This window comes from Mus caroli, unplaced genomic scaffold, assembly GCF_978045245.1.
Source record: "Mus caroli unplaced genomic scaffold, Mus_caroli_1 scaffold_1, whole genome shotgun sequence".
NCBI lineage: Eukaryota > Metazoa > Chordata > Mammalia > Rodentia > Muridae > Mus > Mus caroli.
The window spans coordinates 56,812,565-56,828,854 of NW_028227256.1; the positions used below are offsets into that span (position 1 = coordinate 56,812,565).

Below are 16,290 nucleotides of genomic sequence, written 5' to 3' on the forward strand. Positions count from 1 at the left end.
TATTATTAATATTGTGTGTGTGTTTTACGTTTTATTTTTAATTCTTTGCAAAACAACACAGAAAGAGGCCTTGGCATATATGAACTAGAGTAGCATGCACTTTGATTATATTTGCCTGAAGCTGTACATGCTAGAGGGCTAAGTCCATACTTCATTATAAAACATTTCTTTTCCTCTATGTACTTTAGGTTTTAATTGAATGAGAAAAGCGTTGCTAATGCCTTAGTACAGTGATAAATTAAGGTCTAGTTATTCTAGGTGTGGTGGTGCACGCACCCTGATACTCTCTTCTGTGGCAGTGGGAGGAGGATCATGAGTTCAAGGCTAGCCTGGACTACATAGCACCTAGGGAGCTAGCACCAGTTTAAAAAAAAGGTCAAGTTGGTGCCAATCCCAGCACTTGGGAGACTAAGGATGGAGGATTGCAGCAAATTTGGGGTAAAACCTGATCTACAATTCCAGACTTAGTCAGGGCTACATAGTCAAAAAACTAAGCCAAACATTAAAAGTGCTGGAAGGGGGGTGGGGGGCTGGCCTTTCTAGTTTTTTTGTTTGTTTGTTTTTGTTTGTTTGTTTGTTTTTTGAGACAGGGTTTCTCTGTGTAGCCCTGACTGTCCTGGACTCACTTTGTAGACCAGGCTGGCCTTGAACTCAGAAATCCACCTGCCTCTACCTCTGCCTCCCGAGTGCTGGGATTAAAGGCGTGTGCCACCACACCCGGCTTTGATTATTTATTTGTTTTAAAGCTTTTACTTCATTTTTTTTCTCCTTATAAGCAACCTTAAAAGTATTCTATCTAGCTTCTTTTTCTTTGCCCTTCAGACTATCTGTCCAGTATGGTTTTTATCTGGTGATGACTTTATTTACATTTATCTTGAAAGGAAGTATAGTGCTTTCTACATTGTAGGTATTTCTCTTTATTTGTATATACACACACATATACACACACATATGTACACATACATATGTGGAATGTCTATTCTTTGAGAATTTCATACATGTAATGTATCTTGATCATATTCATCCCAACTATGCTGTGTCCAGAAAACAGCATTTCACAGTATTCTTCCCTGTTTTTTCTGTCCCCTCTTCTAGCATGTTCCAGGATCATTGTGTGTGTGTGTGTGTGTGTGTGAGAGAGAGAGAGAGAGAGAGAGAGAGAGAGACAGACAGACAGACAGACAGACAGAAAGACACAGACAGGAATTCTCTCCGATGGAGCAGACCTCAAATCCAGTTCAAAAGTGGTTGGCTACCCCCATAATCTTCATGTTACTCTTGTGCCATGGGTTCATCTTGCATTCAAGTTTTGCTGGTGGATAAAATATACCATCTTTTTTTTTTTCCTTTCCTTTTCCTTTTTTTTTTAATCATCATAGCAACTCAGCAAAGAGGTAGTTTGGGAGGGAATATGGGAATATGGGAGGAATAACTAATACTATGGACTATTTGAGGGATTATATGGGAACCTGCTACTCTAGAAGCTTACATTTCATAAATATAAAATGTAAGTGGAGTTGGGAGACAGTGCCCCAACATGACATCTTAGACCTAATGAAACCTCCAGTACCAGGAATGGATTACATGTAGCTGAGTCTTCAGCCAAAGGGGCCCCATGGAAACTCCCAAACATCTCAGATAATAGGCAAGGCTATTGGTTGCTCTCTACAAATTGATGGTAATACCCTATTGCTGAAGCCAAAACTTCTCATTCAACACAGAGAAGTCAGGCTGGTGCCTGACTAGAGGTTTCACTGCTACTAAGTAGCCTTCATGGTACTAGAAGGTAATTTGTGTACTACCAGAGGAGCAAGGTCATCAACTCAGCCTCACACTCTGTGACCTCAGCTCTGATCTGCCTGGGAGACATTCTGGTACAGGAGTAGGAGTGCAGTACAAACACCGTGGGTTTAACCATCCTCTCTGATTGAGTTTAAGGACCACTCCTTGAGGTGGAACTCAAGACTGACAATGCTAGGGTGACCAAGAACCTGAGACTAGATAGATCGTGGGCCTAGAGGAAAAGCAAAAACTATCTGCTCTGCTGAAGGAACACAGTAATAAATTGACTCCTAACAACACTGTTATGCCCATATATCTGTGCTTGCTCAGCTATCACCAAAGAAGCTGCTTCTTGCAAAACATTGGAATTAACTCAGAGACCCACAACTGGACAGTGGAGAGAGTAAGAGGACTTGGAGCACTCAATCCTAAAAGGAATGTCTTTACCCAACCCCTCACCTTAGGGCTCAGGGATCTATTCGGAAGAAGAAATGGAAAGACTGTGAGAGCCAGAGATGATGGGTGACTCCATGGAAACAGTATCTTTCAGACACAACAGGCCCTATGCACATTTGAATTAGAGACTGGCAGCACGTATTGGCTAGGTCCAAGTGCTAGGAGGGAGAACCAAGAAGCTAGCTAGCTGCAATTGATACTCATTTGCAAAGGAAAAAAGTAGTTTTCTACAGTTGGATATCACTGAGTATATTAGCCACACTTCAGGATAGGCCCATGCCTGGGAGTATTTGGCCAGCAGAAAATAAACTCAATGGTATTTTTGTAGACTTTTTATCTCATACTGCTTTGGGATTTTTGTTTGTTTTGTCTTGATGGTCTTTTTGCTTGTATGTTTTGCTTTTTTTTGTCACCCATCTTCAACCCCCCATATCCTCATACAGGGTTTCTCTCTGTAGTCCTAGCAGTCCTGGAATTTACTCTTGTAGACCAGGCTGTCCCCCAGACTCAGGGATTTGCCTGCCTCTGCCTCCCCAGTGCTGGGGTTATAGGTGTGCACCACCACCATCCAGCTTGGTTTCTGTGTTTGTGTGTTTCTTGTTTTTGTTTGTTTGTTTATTTTTTAAAGAGAGGGCTAAAAGGGGGTATGGTGGCATTGAGTAGGTGGGGAAGATCTGGGAGGAACTGGTGCAGGGAAAAAACATGAGCAGACTATGTTGTTTGAAAAATGTTTTAATTAAACATTGTGTGTTGAGGGAGAGGCAGTCAAAGAGTTATCAGACAGCTTCAGGGAGTCTGTTCTCTTCTCCATGTGGGTTCTAGGGATCTAACAACCCCTGTTAAGCCATCTCGGCTTGTCCCTCAGAGACTTGTTATTCCTGCCTAGGGATATTGCCACCTACAGAATGCTAGACCCTCCCACATCAGTCATCAATCAGGACAGTAATATAGAGACATGCCCGCAGGCCAGTCTGACTGTAGAACATTTTATTTGTTTTGTTTTGTTTTTTGTTTTGTTGATACTACTTTATATATCCTATCTGTCCTGGAACTTGCTATGTAGACCAGGCTGGCCTTATATTCATGAGATCCCCCTGCCTCTGCCTCATAAGTGCTGGAATTAATGGCGTGTACAAACATGCCTGGATTGAAGCACTTCTGAACTGAGATTCCAACTTTTGTGGTGACTTTAGGTTGTGTCAAGTTGACAAAAACTAAGGCATGATGTAATCTCTTTTTTTTCTTTTTTTTTTTTTGGTTTTTTTTCGAGACAGGGTTTCTCTGTGTAGCCCTGGCTGTCCTGGCACTCACTTTGTAGACCAGGCTGGCCTCGAACTCAGAAATCCGCCTGCCTCTGCCTCCCTAGTGCTGGGATTAAAGGCGTGCGCCACCAATGATGTAATCTCTTAATTGAAGGTATTATCGTGATATTTAAATGAAGCTGTGTGGAAAGCAATTAGACAATGCCTAGTAAGTGCTAGTTGCCTAGTGTTCATTGTAGTCAGCTGTTTTGCTCTTTATTCTATAGTTCTGGATTCCTAGAAAACTACAATGACTAAAATAATTACTGAAGAGAAAGATTTGTTTCTAGTTTTGGATGACCAATCATTAAGTCAGTTGAATTTGAATTATGAGTATTTGGACATGAAAATCTTTTGTTTCTGGCTATGGTGGTGAAATTGTCCCTTTTATGTAAACAAAAAACGGAACAAAGGATAGCAAGCACCCATTTGTGGGTGTACAAGACAGTGTATTGCAGAGAAAAGTAGAACACACTCAAATATGAGAGAGGGCAGGTTTAAAAGGATTGCTAGGGAAAAGAACTCTGAAGGGATGAGCGAGGCATTGATACTTAGGTGAGAGTGGCCATAGAAACCTTTGCACCAGTCCACGTCCTGGGTAAGCTTTGTATTGTTTTTTTAAAGATTTGGAACATACCGATTTTCTGAGGAGTGACGAGTCAGCTGTTTTCAGATAATAACAACAGAACCTGTAGGAATGTGACTCCTGAGAGGAGTGGAGCCCGTAGTAAGGTGAACTCTGATTACTGTGGATGTCTTCCAGAAGATACATTCAGACTTAGGTGCATTCAGGGTGTCTCAGGGCATAGTACCTGATTAGATTGATGAGATGGAAATAAGCTTGAAGGAGGTTGCAGTGGCTGGATCAGGTTTCACAGAAGAGGGAGTTACATAAAAATGACAACCTTAGAAGAGTCTCTTAGTGTTTGCTAAAGGAGTTTATGTGGAACTCATGTACCAAGGAACTCCCATGAGACTGGACAAGGAATGACCCAAGAGACCTCTGAGTTGAGTAATTTTCCAAAGCTAGGTGTTGTTTAAACACTGACCAGACAGAGTGCTATTGTGATCATCCATATGTTTAGTAGAGTCTCTAGAAGGACGACTGCCTTCATAGTAAGGTTAAATTCTAGAGAAGAGGTTATTCCCATTTTTTCTTAAGATAAGATCAAAACAAGCTTTAAAAGATCAAGCTGATCTACAGATTTTGTAACTGACTTTCAAAGTAAAGCCCAACAATCTCAAGAACATTGTGTGTTTGGAATCTAATAAAGTAATTTATTGAATGAAGGACTATGTGAACTGCGATGAAGATGATGGTAGGTAGAATCAAAGGAATAACAAATGATGTAACTGGACAGGTTTTATTTAGTTGCGTGTGCATGTTTGAGAGTGAATACACTCATGCGCACTCGCGCGCGCACACACACATGTGGATATGAGAGTGTATGTGGGCATATGTGTGGAGTTCCAAGGACAACTTTGTGGAGACTGATTTAAAAAAAAATCTGCAAACTTGACAGCACAGTCTTAGAAACTACCTAAAACTATAAAGACTCTGGCATGCACACCTGCATGGCAGAAGAGCATCAGAGTCCATTACAGATGGCTGTGAGCCGCCATGTGGTTGATAGGAATTGATTTCAGGACCTCTGAAAGAGCGACCACTGGGCCACCTCCCCAGCCCCGACATGACATTTTTATTCTGTTGAATCAAAACAATGGACTGGGGCCCTCCCATATCAATCACTAAGTAAGAAAGTGCCCTACAGCTGGATCTTCTGAAGGCGTTTTCTTAGTTGAGGCTCCCTCCTTGTCAGTGACTAATTTGTGTGAAGTTGACATAAAATTAGCCAGCACATTATTTAATAATATAAATGCTTATATGAAAAGAGATACTCAAATTCATGGAATTTTGAAATGTAATAATTAAATATATTACTATTTTTACTTGGTGTGGCAGGGGACTGTCTGCCAGAGGGTGCAGGTGGTCAGAGGGCAACTTGCAGTGGTCAGTTCTCTCTGTCCATCATGTGGGTCCCAGGAATCAAACTCTGGTTGTCAAGTTTGCTGGCAAGGGCTTTTAATCTGCTGAGCCTTCTCTCCAGACATTTTGTTTAACAGGGTTGGAGGGTTTTCTTTGGGGGTAACACTTTGCTTTATTTTGTTTTAGAGTTCTGTATCAGTAGATTAGTTTTACAGTGCTCACCTCATCTAGGATGCGATTTTGCTATATCTCCTGTATTGGTTACTTTCCAAGTTGTTTTATGAAGTGCATGAAAGAAGGAAAGCAGGATTTATATAGCACACAGCCTGAGGGCATGCAGTCTATCGTGGCTGAAGGGCGGGTTGGTGGCAGCAGACTTGTGGCTGCAGAGCTTGCACGTTATCTGGACAGATCAAGAAGTAGACACAAGCCAAAAACAGGCAGGAATGTAAACTTCAAGGCCTGGCCCCCAGTGACCCAGCTTCCTCCAGCTAGGCCTTTCCCACAACCTCCCAGGGCAGCATAAGGAGCCTGTGGGGACATTTTGCATTTTGACATCTTTGAATATGGTGTTCTGTCCAGATAAGTTATGCAGAGTGTAACTTTGTCACTGTGAGTGACAAAACACTGAGCAGCACTGTGAAGCTATGAGAGTGCCACATAAGGTCTTTGCTGCATACGCTTATTGCCTTCATAGCACAGAAGTTGCCAGGCATAATATGTAAATGTCTGTGTTACAACAAAACTTTATTTACCGGTGCTAAAATTTGAATTTTATGTAATTTTTCTATATTTAAGAATAAGTTGATTCTTTTTCTAACCATTTAAAAATATACATGCAAACTAGTAGGGTGAGGACCAGATTTGGCCCATAGCCTGTAGCTTCCCTAAACTTAGGTATAAAATATGAAAAAAAAAATCTCAAAACCTAATAGTAATTTTTATATCTTTTCATCATTTTATTTAAAAACACGGTACTTAGATACCAAGAACAAACAAACAAGCAAGCAAAAAACCACCAGGCTTGGGAGTCAGAGGACGGTCTATGGAGTTAGTTTTAGGATAGCCAGGGCTACAGAGAAACCCTGTCTACGGGAAAAACAAAAACATAAACAAAAATCACATGTATGGTGCTAAAGGGTACTGAGTTTTATTTTGGTTTATTAAGGCTTGGTCTGTTTTATTAACAACTAAAATGTAAACAATTCTAGTTATTAGCTAGAATTCTGGGATTTACACTGTTGTAGGTTTCTTTAGAATGAACAGTTTCTTCTGTGTGTACAGTGCCTGCCATTTGTACATGTTTAAGAGAGCATGTGTACACGAATGTGGAGGCCAGAGGTTGACAGTGGGTGTCTTCAAGAAAAAAACCTTTCTGGGTACCAGGAAAATAACCAATTCTGTACAAAATTGCTGGGCTCATCCCCTAGAGATTTTGACTTGATAGATTTAGGGTGGGGTCCAGGAATATTCACTGGTAGAAAAGAACCCCAAAAACCTGGATTCAAATTTTAATGTAACAGCAAGCAGCCAGCTGTTCAGCAGCAAGTCACTGTCTCTTCTCCATCAACCCTATGCCTACCATGCTCCTTGTTTTACAAATGAGAATACCTATTTAATTGATGCTAAATAAATGATGACATAAATGTGAAGAAGGGATATTAATGATTAGATTAGGGCTGGATTTCTGTTATACCTTTGATACTCTTGATTGCTTTGTATTTCCATATAAAATTGATCTTCTTTCATTCTTGTCTTTTCCCTCTTTTAATAGTAAATGTCTCCCTTCTGTAACTCTCCTCCCATTAACACCTGTCTCTCAAGTGTGCCCTGTTCATTCAAGTGTTCATTCTTAGGAGCCGCCTTCTTCTCCTTGCTCTGGCTGGTTCTCATGGAAGTACTGAGTCCCTTCAGTTTGCTTATGGGGAGTTCTTGCACTTGTGATTCTGAAGAAACCCTGTTTTGGGTCAAAGCATGGACAAGGCAATTTTAGGAAATAAAAAGCTGCTGAGTTCTTGGCGCCAACAAGCATTAGGAGAAATTTACCAGGGAGTAGAAGTTTGAAGCTGAATATTGGCATATACTTGCTCTGTGTTCAGAGTTGGTGCCAAGAGTTAAACATTCCTGGGCTGAATCCTATGCTTTTGTGTTTGTTTTTATTTCAGTTACCCTGATCTTAATTCTCCCATTGTCATCTCCTATTTTGGGTTGATTTTGTTTTTAAGGTCTCCAAATTAGTAGTTACTGTTGTGTTGTTACAGTAATGCCTGCTTACACTAGTTTACTGCTTGTTTTACTTTGCGTCTTAGACTGTTTGGTTCAGTTTCCTCCTTTCTGTGGTAGTTTCCTTAAAAATCAGTTGTCAGATAGTGTCTTTGCTTGTTAAGTCATCTTTGTCTGATTCTCAGGGTTTCACCCTTTGTAGGTGTACATTTACCACAGCAGATGTTTTGAGACAACCTTAGGGAGTCATTTTCCCTTTCCACCGTGTGGCTGGGCTCTGGGGATTGAATAGGTTGCAGACTTAGTAGCAATGACTTTTTACTTGCTGAGCTACCTTGCTGGCCCAAGGCATCCTAACGGCCAGGTTCATTCTGAAGACTGTATCTTTTATGGGTTCTGAAGACAATCATCATTTTGAACATTGTTTTCTTGCCAAGTTTACATTGCATACATGTTGCAGTAAATATCTCATTAGTTTCCTTCTTCCTCTTCTTAAGTTTGGTTTGCATTTTACTTAATGTTTGTGTCACCTGTTTTTGTTTGTTTGTTTGTTTGTTTGAGACAGGATTTCTCTGTGTAGCCCTGGCTGTCCTGGAACTCACTTTGTAGACCAGGCTGGCCTCGAACTCAGAAATCCACCTGCCTCTGCCTCCCAAGTGCTGAGATTAAAGGTGTGCACTACCACGCCCGGCTTTTGTGTCACCTTTTTGAGTAATTTCTCTTACTCAAAAAAATTTTAATTTCTCAGTTCACTAATTCATTCTCATAAACTTTCCCCCTTGTTTGTTTGTTTTCAGAATGGGGCTTACTATATAGTCTTCTCTGGCCTATAAGTTGTAGACTAGCCTGGCTTTAAACTCACAGATCCTCTGCCTCAGCCCACCAGGTGATTGGACTAAAAGTGTGTGCCATCACTTGTAGCCCACAAATTCTTTTTTTTTTTTAAAGATTTATTTATTTATTATATGTAAGTACACTGTAGCTGTCCTCAGACACTCCAGAAGAGGGCGCCAGATCTCGTTATGGATGGTTGTGAGCCACCATGTGGTTGCTGGGATTTGAACTCTGGACCTCTGGAAGAGCAGTCGGGTGCTCTTACCCACTGAGCCATCTCACCAGCCCCACAAATTCTTTTAAGCTTTATTTAATGTCTAATGTATGTACTGGGCTTTGTTTTTATTTCTGTAGTTGTAACAGATAAAAGCCAGGGCCTCATGCATGCTAGGTCTGTGCTTTAGCTACTATTGAGCTGAATTTCCAATCCCAGAAGTCCCTTTAAAAACTTTACTTATTACTACTATACATACATTGTATGATAGCTATGTATAGGACATATATGTCACAGCTTGTGTATGTGGAGAGATCCAAAGACCACTTTGTAGAGTCAGTTCTATCCTTCATCTTTTTGTGATCTGGGAATTGGACTCAAGTCATCAGGCCTTACTGGCAAGTGCTTTTAGCTGTTAAAACATTTCACTGGGAACTGGGGATAGCCACCAGCAAATCCCGGATGCCAGGAAAACAAGAGATTCCCAGGACCCAACAGAGATGAGATTAGCTGAAATGCCCAACAAAGGAGAGGGAGAACCTACAGAGACCATATCCAGAGGTTAGGCAAGGCTCCTGGTTGGGGGATGGGGCCACCCACTCATCTCCAAATTTTTAACCCAGAATGGTTCCTGTCTGAAGGAAATACAAGGACAAAGTGTGGAGCAGAGACTGAAGGAAAGGCCATCCAGACACTGCCCCACCTGGGGATCTATCCCATATATAGACACCAAACCCAGACACTATTGTGGATGCTAAGAAGTGCTTGCTGACAGGAGCCTGTTATAGCTGTCTCCTGAGAGGCTCTGCCAGAGCCAGACAAATACAGAGATAGATACTCAGATGTTTGCAGCCAACCAACCATTCGACTGAGCATGGGGTCACCAATGGAGGAGAAAAAAACTGAAGGAGCTGAAGGGGCTTGCAGCCCCATAAGAAGAATAACAATATCAACCAACCAGACACCCCCCCCCCCCAGAGGTCCCAGGGACTAAACCACCAACTAAAGAGTATATACATGGAGCGACCCATGTATGTAGCAGAGGATGGCCTTATTGGGCATCAATGGGAGGGGAGGCCCTTGGTCCTGTGAAGGCTTGATGCTCCAGTGTATGGGAATGCTAGGGCGGGCGGAGAGTCGAATTGGGTGGGTGGGGGAGCACCCTCATAGAAGCAGAGGGGCGGGAGGTGGTTTGGGAGGGCTGGGAAAGGGGATAACATTTGAAATGTAAATACATAAAATATTCAATTAAAAAATAAAGACAGTGCTGTCAAATTAGAATGGACATAAGCACATGAAAAAAAAACCAAAAAACCCATTCCACTGTTAGGGTGTTGTTTGCCCAGACCTCTCTCAGTCAGGAACTGTATTTTCTAAGGTTCTTTATTAATAGTTGTCTTCTTAGAGTCAGACTTAAGAGTATGCATAGCTAGTTGCTAAGGCTGAAGTCTAAAGGTTCTGAACTAACAGTATTTGCTTATTTTAAATATACTACATATGAAATGATAGTATATAGTCCTTTGGAATCAACTGTGAGTTGTGTTATCAATACCTGTTCCTTCTATTTTTGTGGTCAGTGTTTTGGATTGGGTCTGGGCTTTGTTTATTGCCTTGTTCTTATTTGTTTGTTTTTGCATATTTATAGAAGTTGAAGAACTTCTATAAAGCTTAAACATTTTTTTCAATGAACACTTTTGCTTTGTACCTAGGTGACAAAACACACCCACCTTCCTCAAGCTCCTCCAGCATTATCCGACGCACATCTTCCCTGGATACCCTCGCAGCTCCATACCTTGCTGGACACTGGCCCCGAGACAGTCGTGGGCAAGCTGCACCCTGCATGAGGGACAAGGCCACACAGGTAGGTTTCTCTTACTTGTTCTTTTCTGAAGCATTGAGTGCACACCAGAATTTCCTCTGAAGCTTTTGAGAAGTACAGGTTTCCAGGCCTACCTTCCAGATATTTGTCTGGATTTGTTTGGCATGGGAGCATGAATTTCTAAAAGTTTTCAAAAGTAACTCCCATAGACATATATAATTGTGAACATACTTCCCCTTATTTATTCCTTAGAAGTTAGATTACATTCTCACAGTATTTTCATGTCTGGAATTTGGACTCAAAAATTTGTAGTAGAGGATTATTCTGCATACCATTTATTTTTGTTCCCCCAAAACCTTTATATATTGGGAGAGCTATATTACATTGTTGATTTTGTGTGTGTGTGTGTGTGCTCACACATCTGCATGCTTATACTGTAGAGTGCCTGAGTGCATATAGAAATTAGAGCACAACTTTGTGAAGTCAATTCTCACTTTCCAACTTTACATGAATTCTAGGGATTAAACATAGGTCAGCGGTGCACCATCATACACTGCTAAGCCCATTTACTGGCTCCATTGCGAATAGATTCCATAAATGTAAACATCTCAACAAATGGTAGTCTGAAAGTGAAGTTTCATACTTTTACATCTATCAAATTGACTAATTAAGAGGATGCTAGAATGTTAACATATAATAATTTATAAATTTATAGTTAAAGAGTTGAAGTCCAGCTAGAGGTGGTGGCATGTGCTTTTAATCTTAGCACTTGGGAGGCAGAGGCAGGCAGAGCTCTGAGGCCAGCCTGGTCTACAGAGTGAGCTCTAGGAAAGCCAGGGCTACACAGAGAAACCCTGTCTTGAGGAAAAAAAAAAAAAACATTGAAGTTCAATATTGTACAAGCAGTTCATGATTGCATGCTAGTTTGGAGTTTCTTTTTATAGTATTACCACATTGTAATTAATTAGACATTTGTACTATCCATTGTTTTTCATACTTACTAGACAGTGAATCCCAGTAAGGTGAAGCTGTGTCTGGCTCACTGTTGCTGCTTTCTCAGGAACAGCAATAGTATACCTGAGTAGTAAGTGCTTGAGGAGATTTTGAGGAGCATTTGCAAAGCCGTGGGTCAGCAGCACAGTATTGCACTCTTGGTAATGGAGAATGAAAGGATGTAAAGACTTCTAGTACTGTTTGCAGTTAAGTTTTTGCATTGAAAAATTGTAATTACAAACTAAATTCTACATAGAGGACTTACTCCAAGAAATATCATCTTATTGGTTAGGATAGAATAGACAGACAGGCCTGAAAACATAAAGCCTGGCCTGGGCACTTCAGGGGGGTCGCCTGGTACAGCTGCAAGGTGGCTGTGCCTGTGTTTAAAGTACCTCATTGGACCTGAAGATGTTGGAGCATCCAAACAGACCATGGCTTTTGTAAATAGGCAGTGCTGAAGCCCATTGTGATAACCACATCCAAAAGGCTTTTCCAAACTAGGGAGCCAGGCCTGGGTATGTTATAGGAAGATTCTGGTGTCCCCATGACTCTGGAAACGTTGTTGAACTGATGGATAAAATAAGAGTAAACCTCTGAAGACCTGGGTGATGGGAGTTGTGAACCCAACCCTGTCTGCAGTCTCCTGTAAGCTCTGCAATTTTAGGTTTTGGTTTTTGTTTTTGTTTTCTTTTTATCTTAATGGAAGTCATGTCCTTTTTTTTAAACAATTTTTTTTTATTAGATATTTTCTTCATTTACAATTCAAATGCTATCCTGAACGTCCCTTATACCTTCTCCTCGCCCTGCTCCCCAACCCACCCACTCCCGCTTCCTGGCCTGGCATTCCCCTGTATTGGGGGGGTATATAATCTTTGCAAGACCCAGGGCCTCTCCTCCCAATGATGGGAAGCCATGTTCTATTAATCATGTTCCTTGATTGAATGTCACCCAAGATGTCTCCCAGAACAGTGGCACCACCTCTGAGCTTGCATTCTCTTCACTCTCCCAGAAGTTACATGGCAGCACCATTCTGCCTGTTCACATCCCATGACCTCCACCACTTGGAATATGTGTTGAAAATGCCTCCACCCCTTTATCTGTCATATAAATCATTATTCCAGAATTATACTTGCCCGTGTGATCTATATAGTAGCTGCAAGATCCAAGTTACATAAAGGGAAGTTCCATCACTTCACGTCACAGTGCAGATAGAAGAAAGATTTACATTTCCCTATATTGTTATCTGTAGAAGTCTTTTGTTTAAAGTCCAGCAACTTTAAGACATTTTGAGCCTTTTTATAATAAAATGATTCTCCTGAATACTCCTCAGCATATTTCTAGATACCTGTAAATTGGAATGTACTCTTCAGTGCTCAAGTCCCGAAATCTTTGACACTATGGAAACACCTGCATGCCACCCAGTGCTAGTCAATGGAAGAATTCATGTATCAATTTTGCTATGTTTTTATAATTTGTTGCTTCTTTATTAATTTGTATAGAGCTTCAAAGAGTTTTTAAGTCCAATCCTGCAAAGGATTGGACTTGAGCTTTTCTTCATAACCAGACAGTTGGAAACCAGTTCCCAGGATGCCACACTGTGTGCCCCATCTCCAAAATAAGTTACTCTTTTTTTATTTGTTTTCCAAGACAGTTTCTCTGTGTAGCCTTGGCTGTCCTGGAATTCTGTAGACCAGGCTAGCCTCATATATCAACTCAGATATCCTGCCTGTACCTGCCTCCCAGGAAATCTGGGACTAAAGTCCTGCATCATTACACCTGCTTAAAATAATTTTATTCTTAAAAAAATTTATTCTTGTTATTTGATATCCTAAACTTTCTTTTAGATTTTATTTAAAATTTCCTATGATAGTGAATTGCAAATGTTCAACATGAAAGTTTTTTTTTTTTTTTTTTTTTGCACCATTAGGTGGACTGAATTTAACCACAACCACCATCTGGGGAAGAATTGAGAAAAAGCAGTCTCTTTAATCCATATTTTGAGCCATCTTCAATTACTTGTTGCAGCAGTGCTTATGTTACTAAATCTGTTTAGTTTGAGGTTTAGAGTCCTGGGACCAGCACTGATTACCACCAAACACATCTAAGCTTCTCTGCCAGTCTCTGGATTTGACCTTAATGTCTGGTCTTGACTTGTCATTGTTGTTGTCTAGTAAAAAATTCACAAAAAGCTGAAAATTTGACACTTCTTGTTTAGAAACTGGAACTGTAAATAGCAGTCAAGCTTTCTGTTGGGAGAGCCAGTACAATAGAAAGCAGATAGATGGTGATTGCCAGATGCTGCACTCCTTGTTGGCCCAACCTCCTCTCCACGTGTCCCACTGGGCCAGTTCAGAATTTACAAATAACCTTATTAGTAAAAGAAATAAAATAAAGGTTAAAACTGATTATAATCAACTGAAGCTAAGATACCGATGAGTAGTTTATGATTGTTAAAATATGCTAGAGAAGTGGCTCGGTGCTTGAGAGCACTGTTCATGCAGAGGACTGGGGTTTATTTCCCAGCACCCATATGGTGGCTCATAACAATCCATAAACACATACAAGATACATATATAGACATGCAGGCAAAACACTCATAACACATAAGATAATAAAATCTTTAAAAATTTAAAAGTATTACCAGCTCTAATTTTTTTGTAGCATATATTATTTAATAGAAAAAGTCTGGTGTGCTGTTCTTAAATACTTTTTGTTAAAATAACTTTTTTCCCTTCTACAATAGACCGAGAGTGCATGGGCTGAAGAATATGAAAAGAAGAAAGGGTCTCATAAGCGCTCATCATCCTGGGGCAGTACAGAACAGCTTAAAGAGGTCAGCAAAATGTTCAATGGAAGCAGAAGTTTGGCTTTCCCAATTTGCTAGTTCCTTAAAGTTGTGGGATGCAAATGTCATTTTCTTACTGCAGGGGGGGGTATTTATGTGTGCATGCATATCTGTGTGAGGATATGTGTGCCTTCATGAAAGTGTGAAAAGCAGAGGGTGATGTCAGGAGTTGGCTACTTTTACCTTTTTGAGATAAGGTCTCTGAACTTATTGATGTTTTAGTTGTGCTGACTGACCAGTGAGCCTTACAGATCCATCTGTCTTTTTTTTTTTTTTTTTTTTTTAGAATTAATTTTTTTTATTAGGTATTTTCCTCATTTACATTTCCAATGCTACCCAAAAAGTCCCCAATACACCCCCCCCCCCCACTCCCCTACCCACCCACTCACACTTTTTGGCTCTGGCGTTCCCCTGTACTGGGGCATATAAAGTTTGCAAGTCCAGTGGGCCTCTCTTTCCAGTGATGGCCGACTAGGCCATCTTTTGATACATATGCAGCTAGAATCAAGAGCTCTGGGGTACTGGTTAGTTCATAATGTTGTTCCACCTATAGGGTTGCAGATCCCTTTAGCTCCTTGGGTACTTTCTCTAGCTCCTCCATTGGGGGCCCTGTGATCCATCCAATAGCTGACTGTGAGCATCCACTTCTGTGTTTGCTAGGCGTAGCCTCACAAGAGACAGCTATATCTGGGTCCTTTCAGCAAAATCTTGCTAGTGTATGCAATGGTGTCAGTGTTTGGAAGCTGGCTATGGGATGGATCCCTGTATATGGCAGTCTTTAGATGGTCCATCCTTTCGTCACAGCTCCAAACTTTATCTCTGTAATTCCGTGGGTGTTTTGTTCCCAATTCTAAGAAGGGGCACAGTGTCCACACTTTGGTCTTCGTTCTTCTTGAGTTTCATGCGTTTAACAAATTGTATCTTATATCTTGGGTATCCTAAGTTTTTGGGCTAATATCCACTTATCAGTGAGTACATATTGTGTGAGTTCCTTTGTGATTGTGTTACCTCACTCAGGATGATGCCCTCTAGGTCCATCCATTTGCCTAGGAATTTCATAAATTCATTCCTTTTAATAGCTGAGTAGTACTCCATTGTGTAAATGTACCACATTTTCTGTATCCATTCCTCTGTTGAGGGGCATCGGGGTTCTTTCCAGCTTCTGGCTATTATAAATAAGGCTGCTATGAACATAGTGGAGCATGTGTCCTTCTTACCGGTTGGGACATCTTCTGGATATATGCCCAGGAGAGGAATTGCTGGATCCTCTGGTTTTTATTATGTCCAATTTTCTGAGGAACCGCCAAACTGATTTCCAGAGTGGTTGTACAAGCTTGCAATCCCACCAACAATGGAGGAGTGTTCCTCTTTCTCCACATCCTCGCCAGCATCTGCTGTCACCTGAGTTTTTGATCTTAGCTTTTTTACACCTCCTGTTAATCCCACTGAATGACAGTACAGACCATCACCTAAATTATTTGGTCAAATTAGGCAAGCCTTATTTTCTGTCCAGTGGGGTTATCTCTCTGAAATGGGGCTTGAAATACTTTTGAAAATAAAGCATTGAACTTTTAGAGGGCTTTCCTGGAATTGAGGGATTTTCTGAGGAATCTTGGTTATGTAGGAACTTAGCTGAACATTTTAAAATTATTTGGCAGAACATCTTATCAGGGTACATGCAAGGTATGAGTTAATTCTGTAGGGTACAGAGCATGTCAATTTGAATTTTGCAGCAAACAGAAATAAACTTGTTCTGTCCTTATAACAAAATAGTTTGCATCCATAAGATGGAGTCCAGCTGGTCCATCACTCCCAGCACAGAGGCAGTAGATG

The 16,290-nt window shown here is 40.8% G+C and overlaps 1 protein-coding gene and 1 pseudogene across 1 annotated transcript in view; one reads left to right on the top strand and one right to left on the bottom strand.

The window, feature by feature from the left end:
• Fam117b (family with sequence similarity 117 member B) overlaps nucleotides 1-16,290 on the top strand; it is a 72,066-nt gene that overhangs the window by 25,561 nt on the left and 30,215 nt on the right. Inside the window, exons 2-3 of the mRNA XM_021160544.3 lie at nucleotides 10,507-10,658; nucleotides 14,356-14,445. Of these exons, the coding sequence (XP_021016203.1) occupies nucleotides 10,507-10,658; nucleotides 14,356-14,445 (242 nt within the window). The remainder of the gene's footprint in view (nucleotides 1-10,506; nucleotides 10,659-14,355; nucleotides 14,446-16,290) is intronic.
• Nucleotides 11,100-14,109, bottom strand: LOC110307480 (putative arginine--tRNA ligase, mitochondrial; annotated as a pseudogene).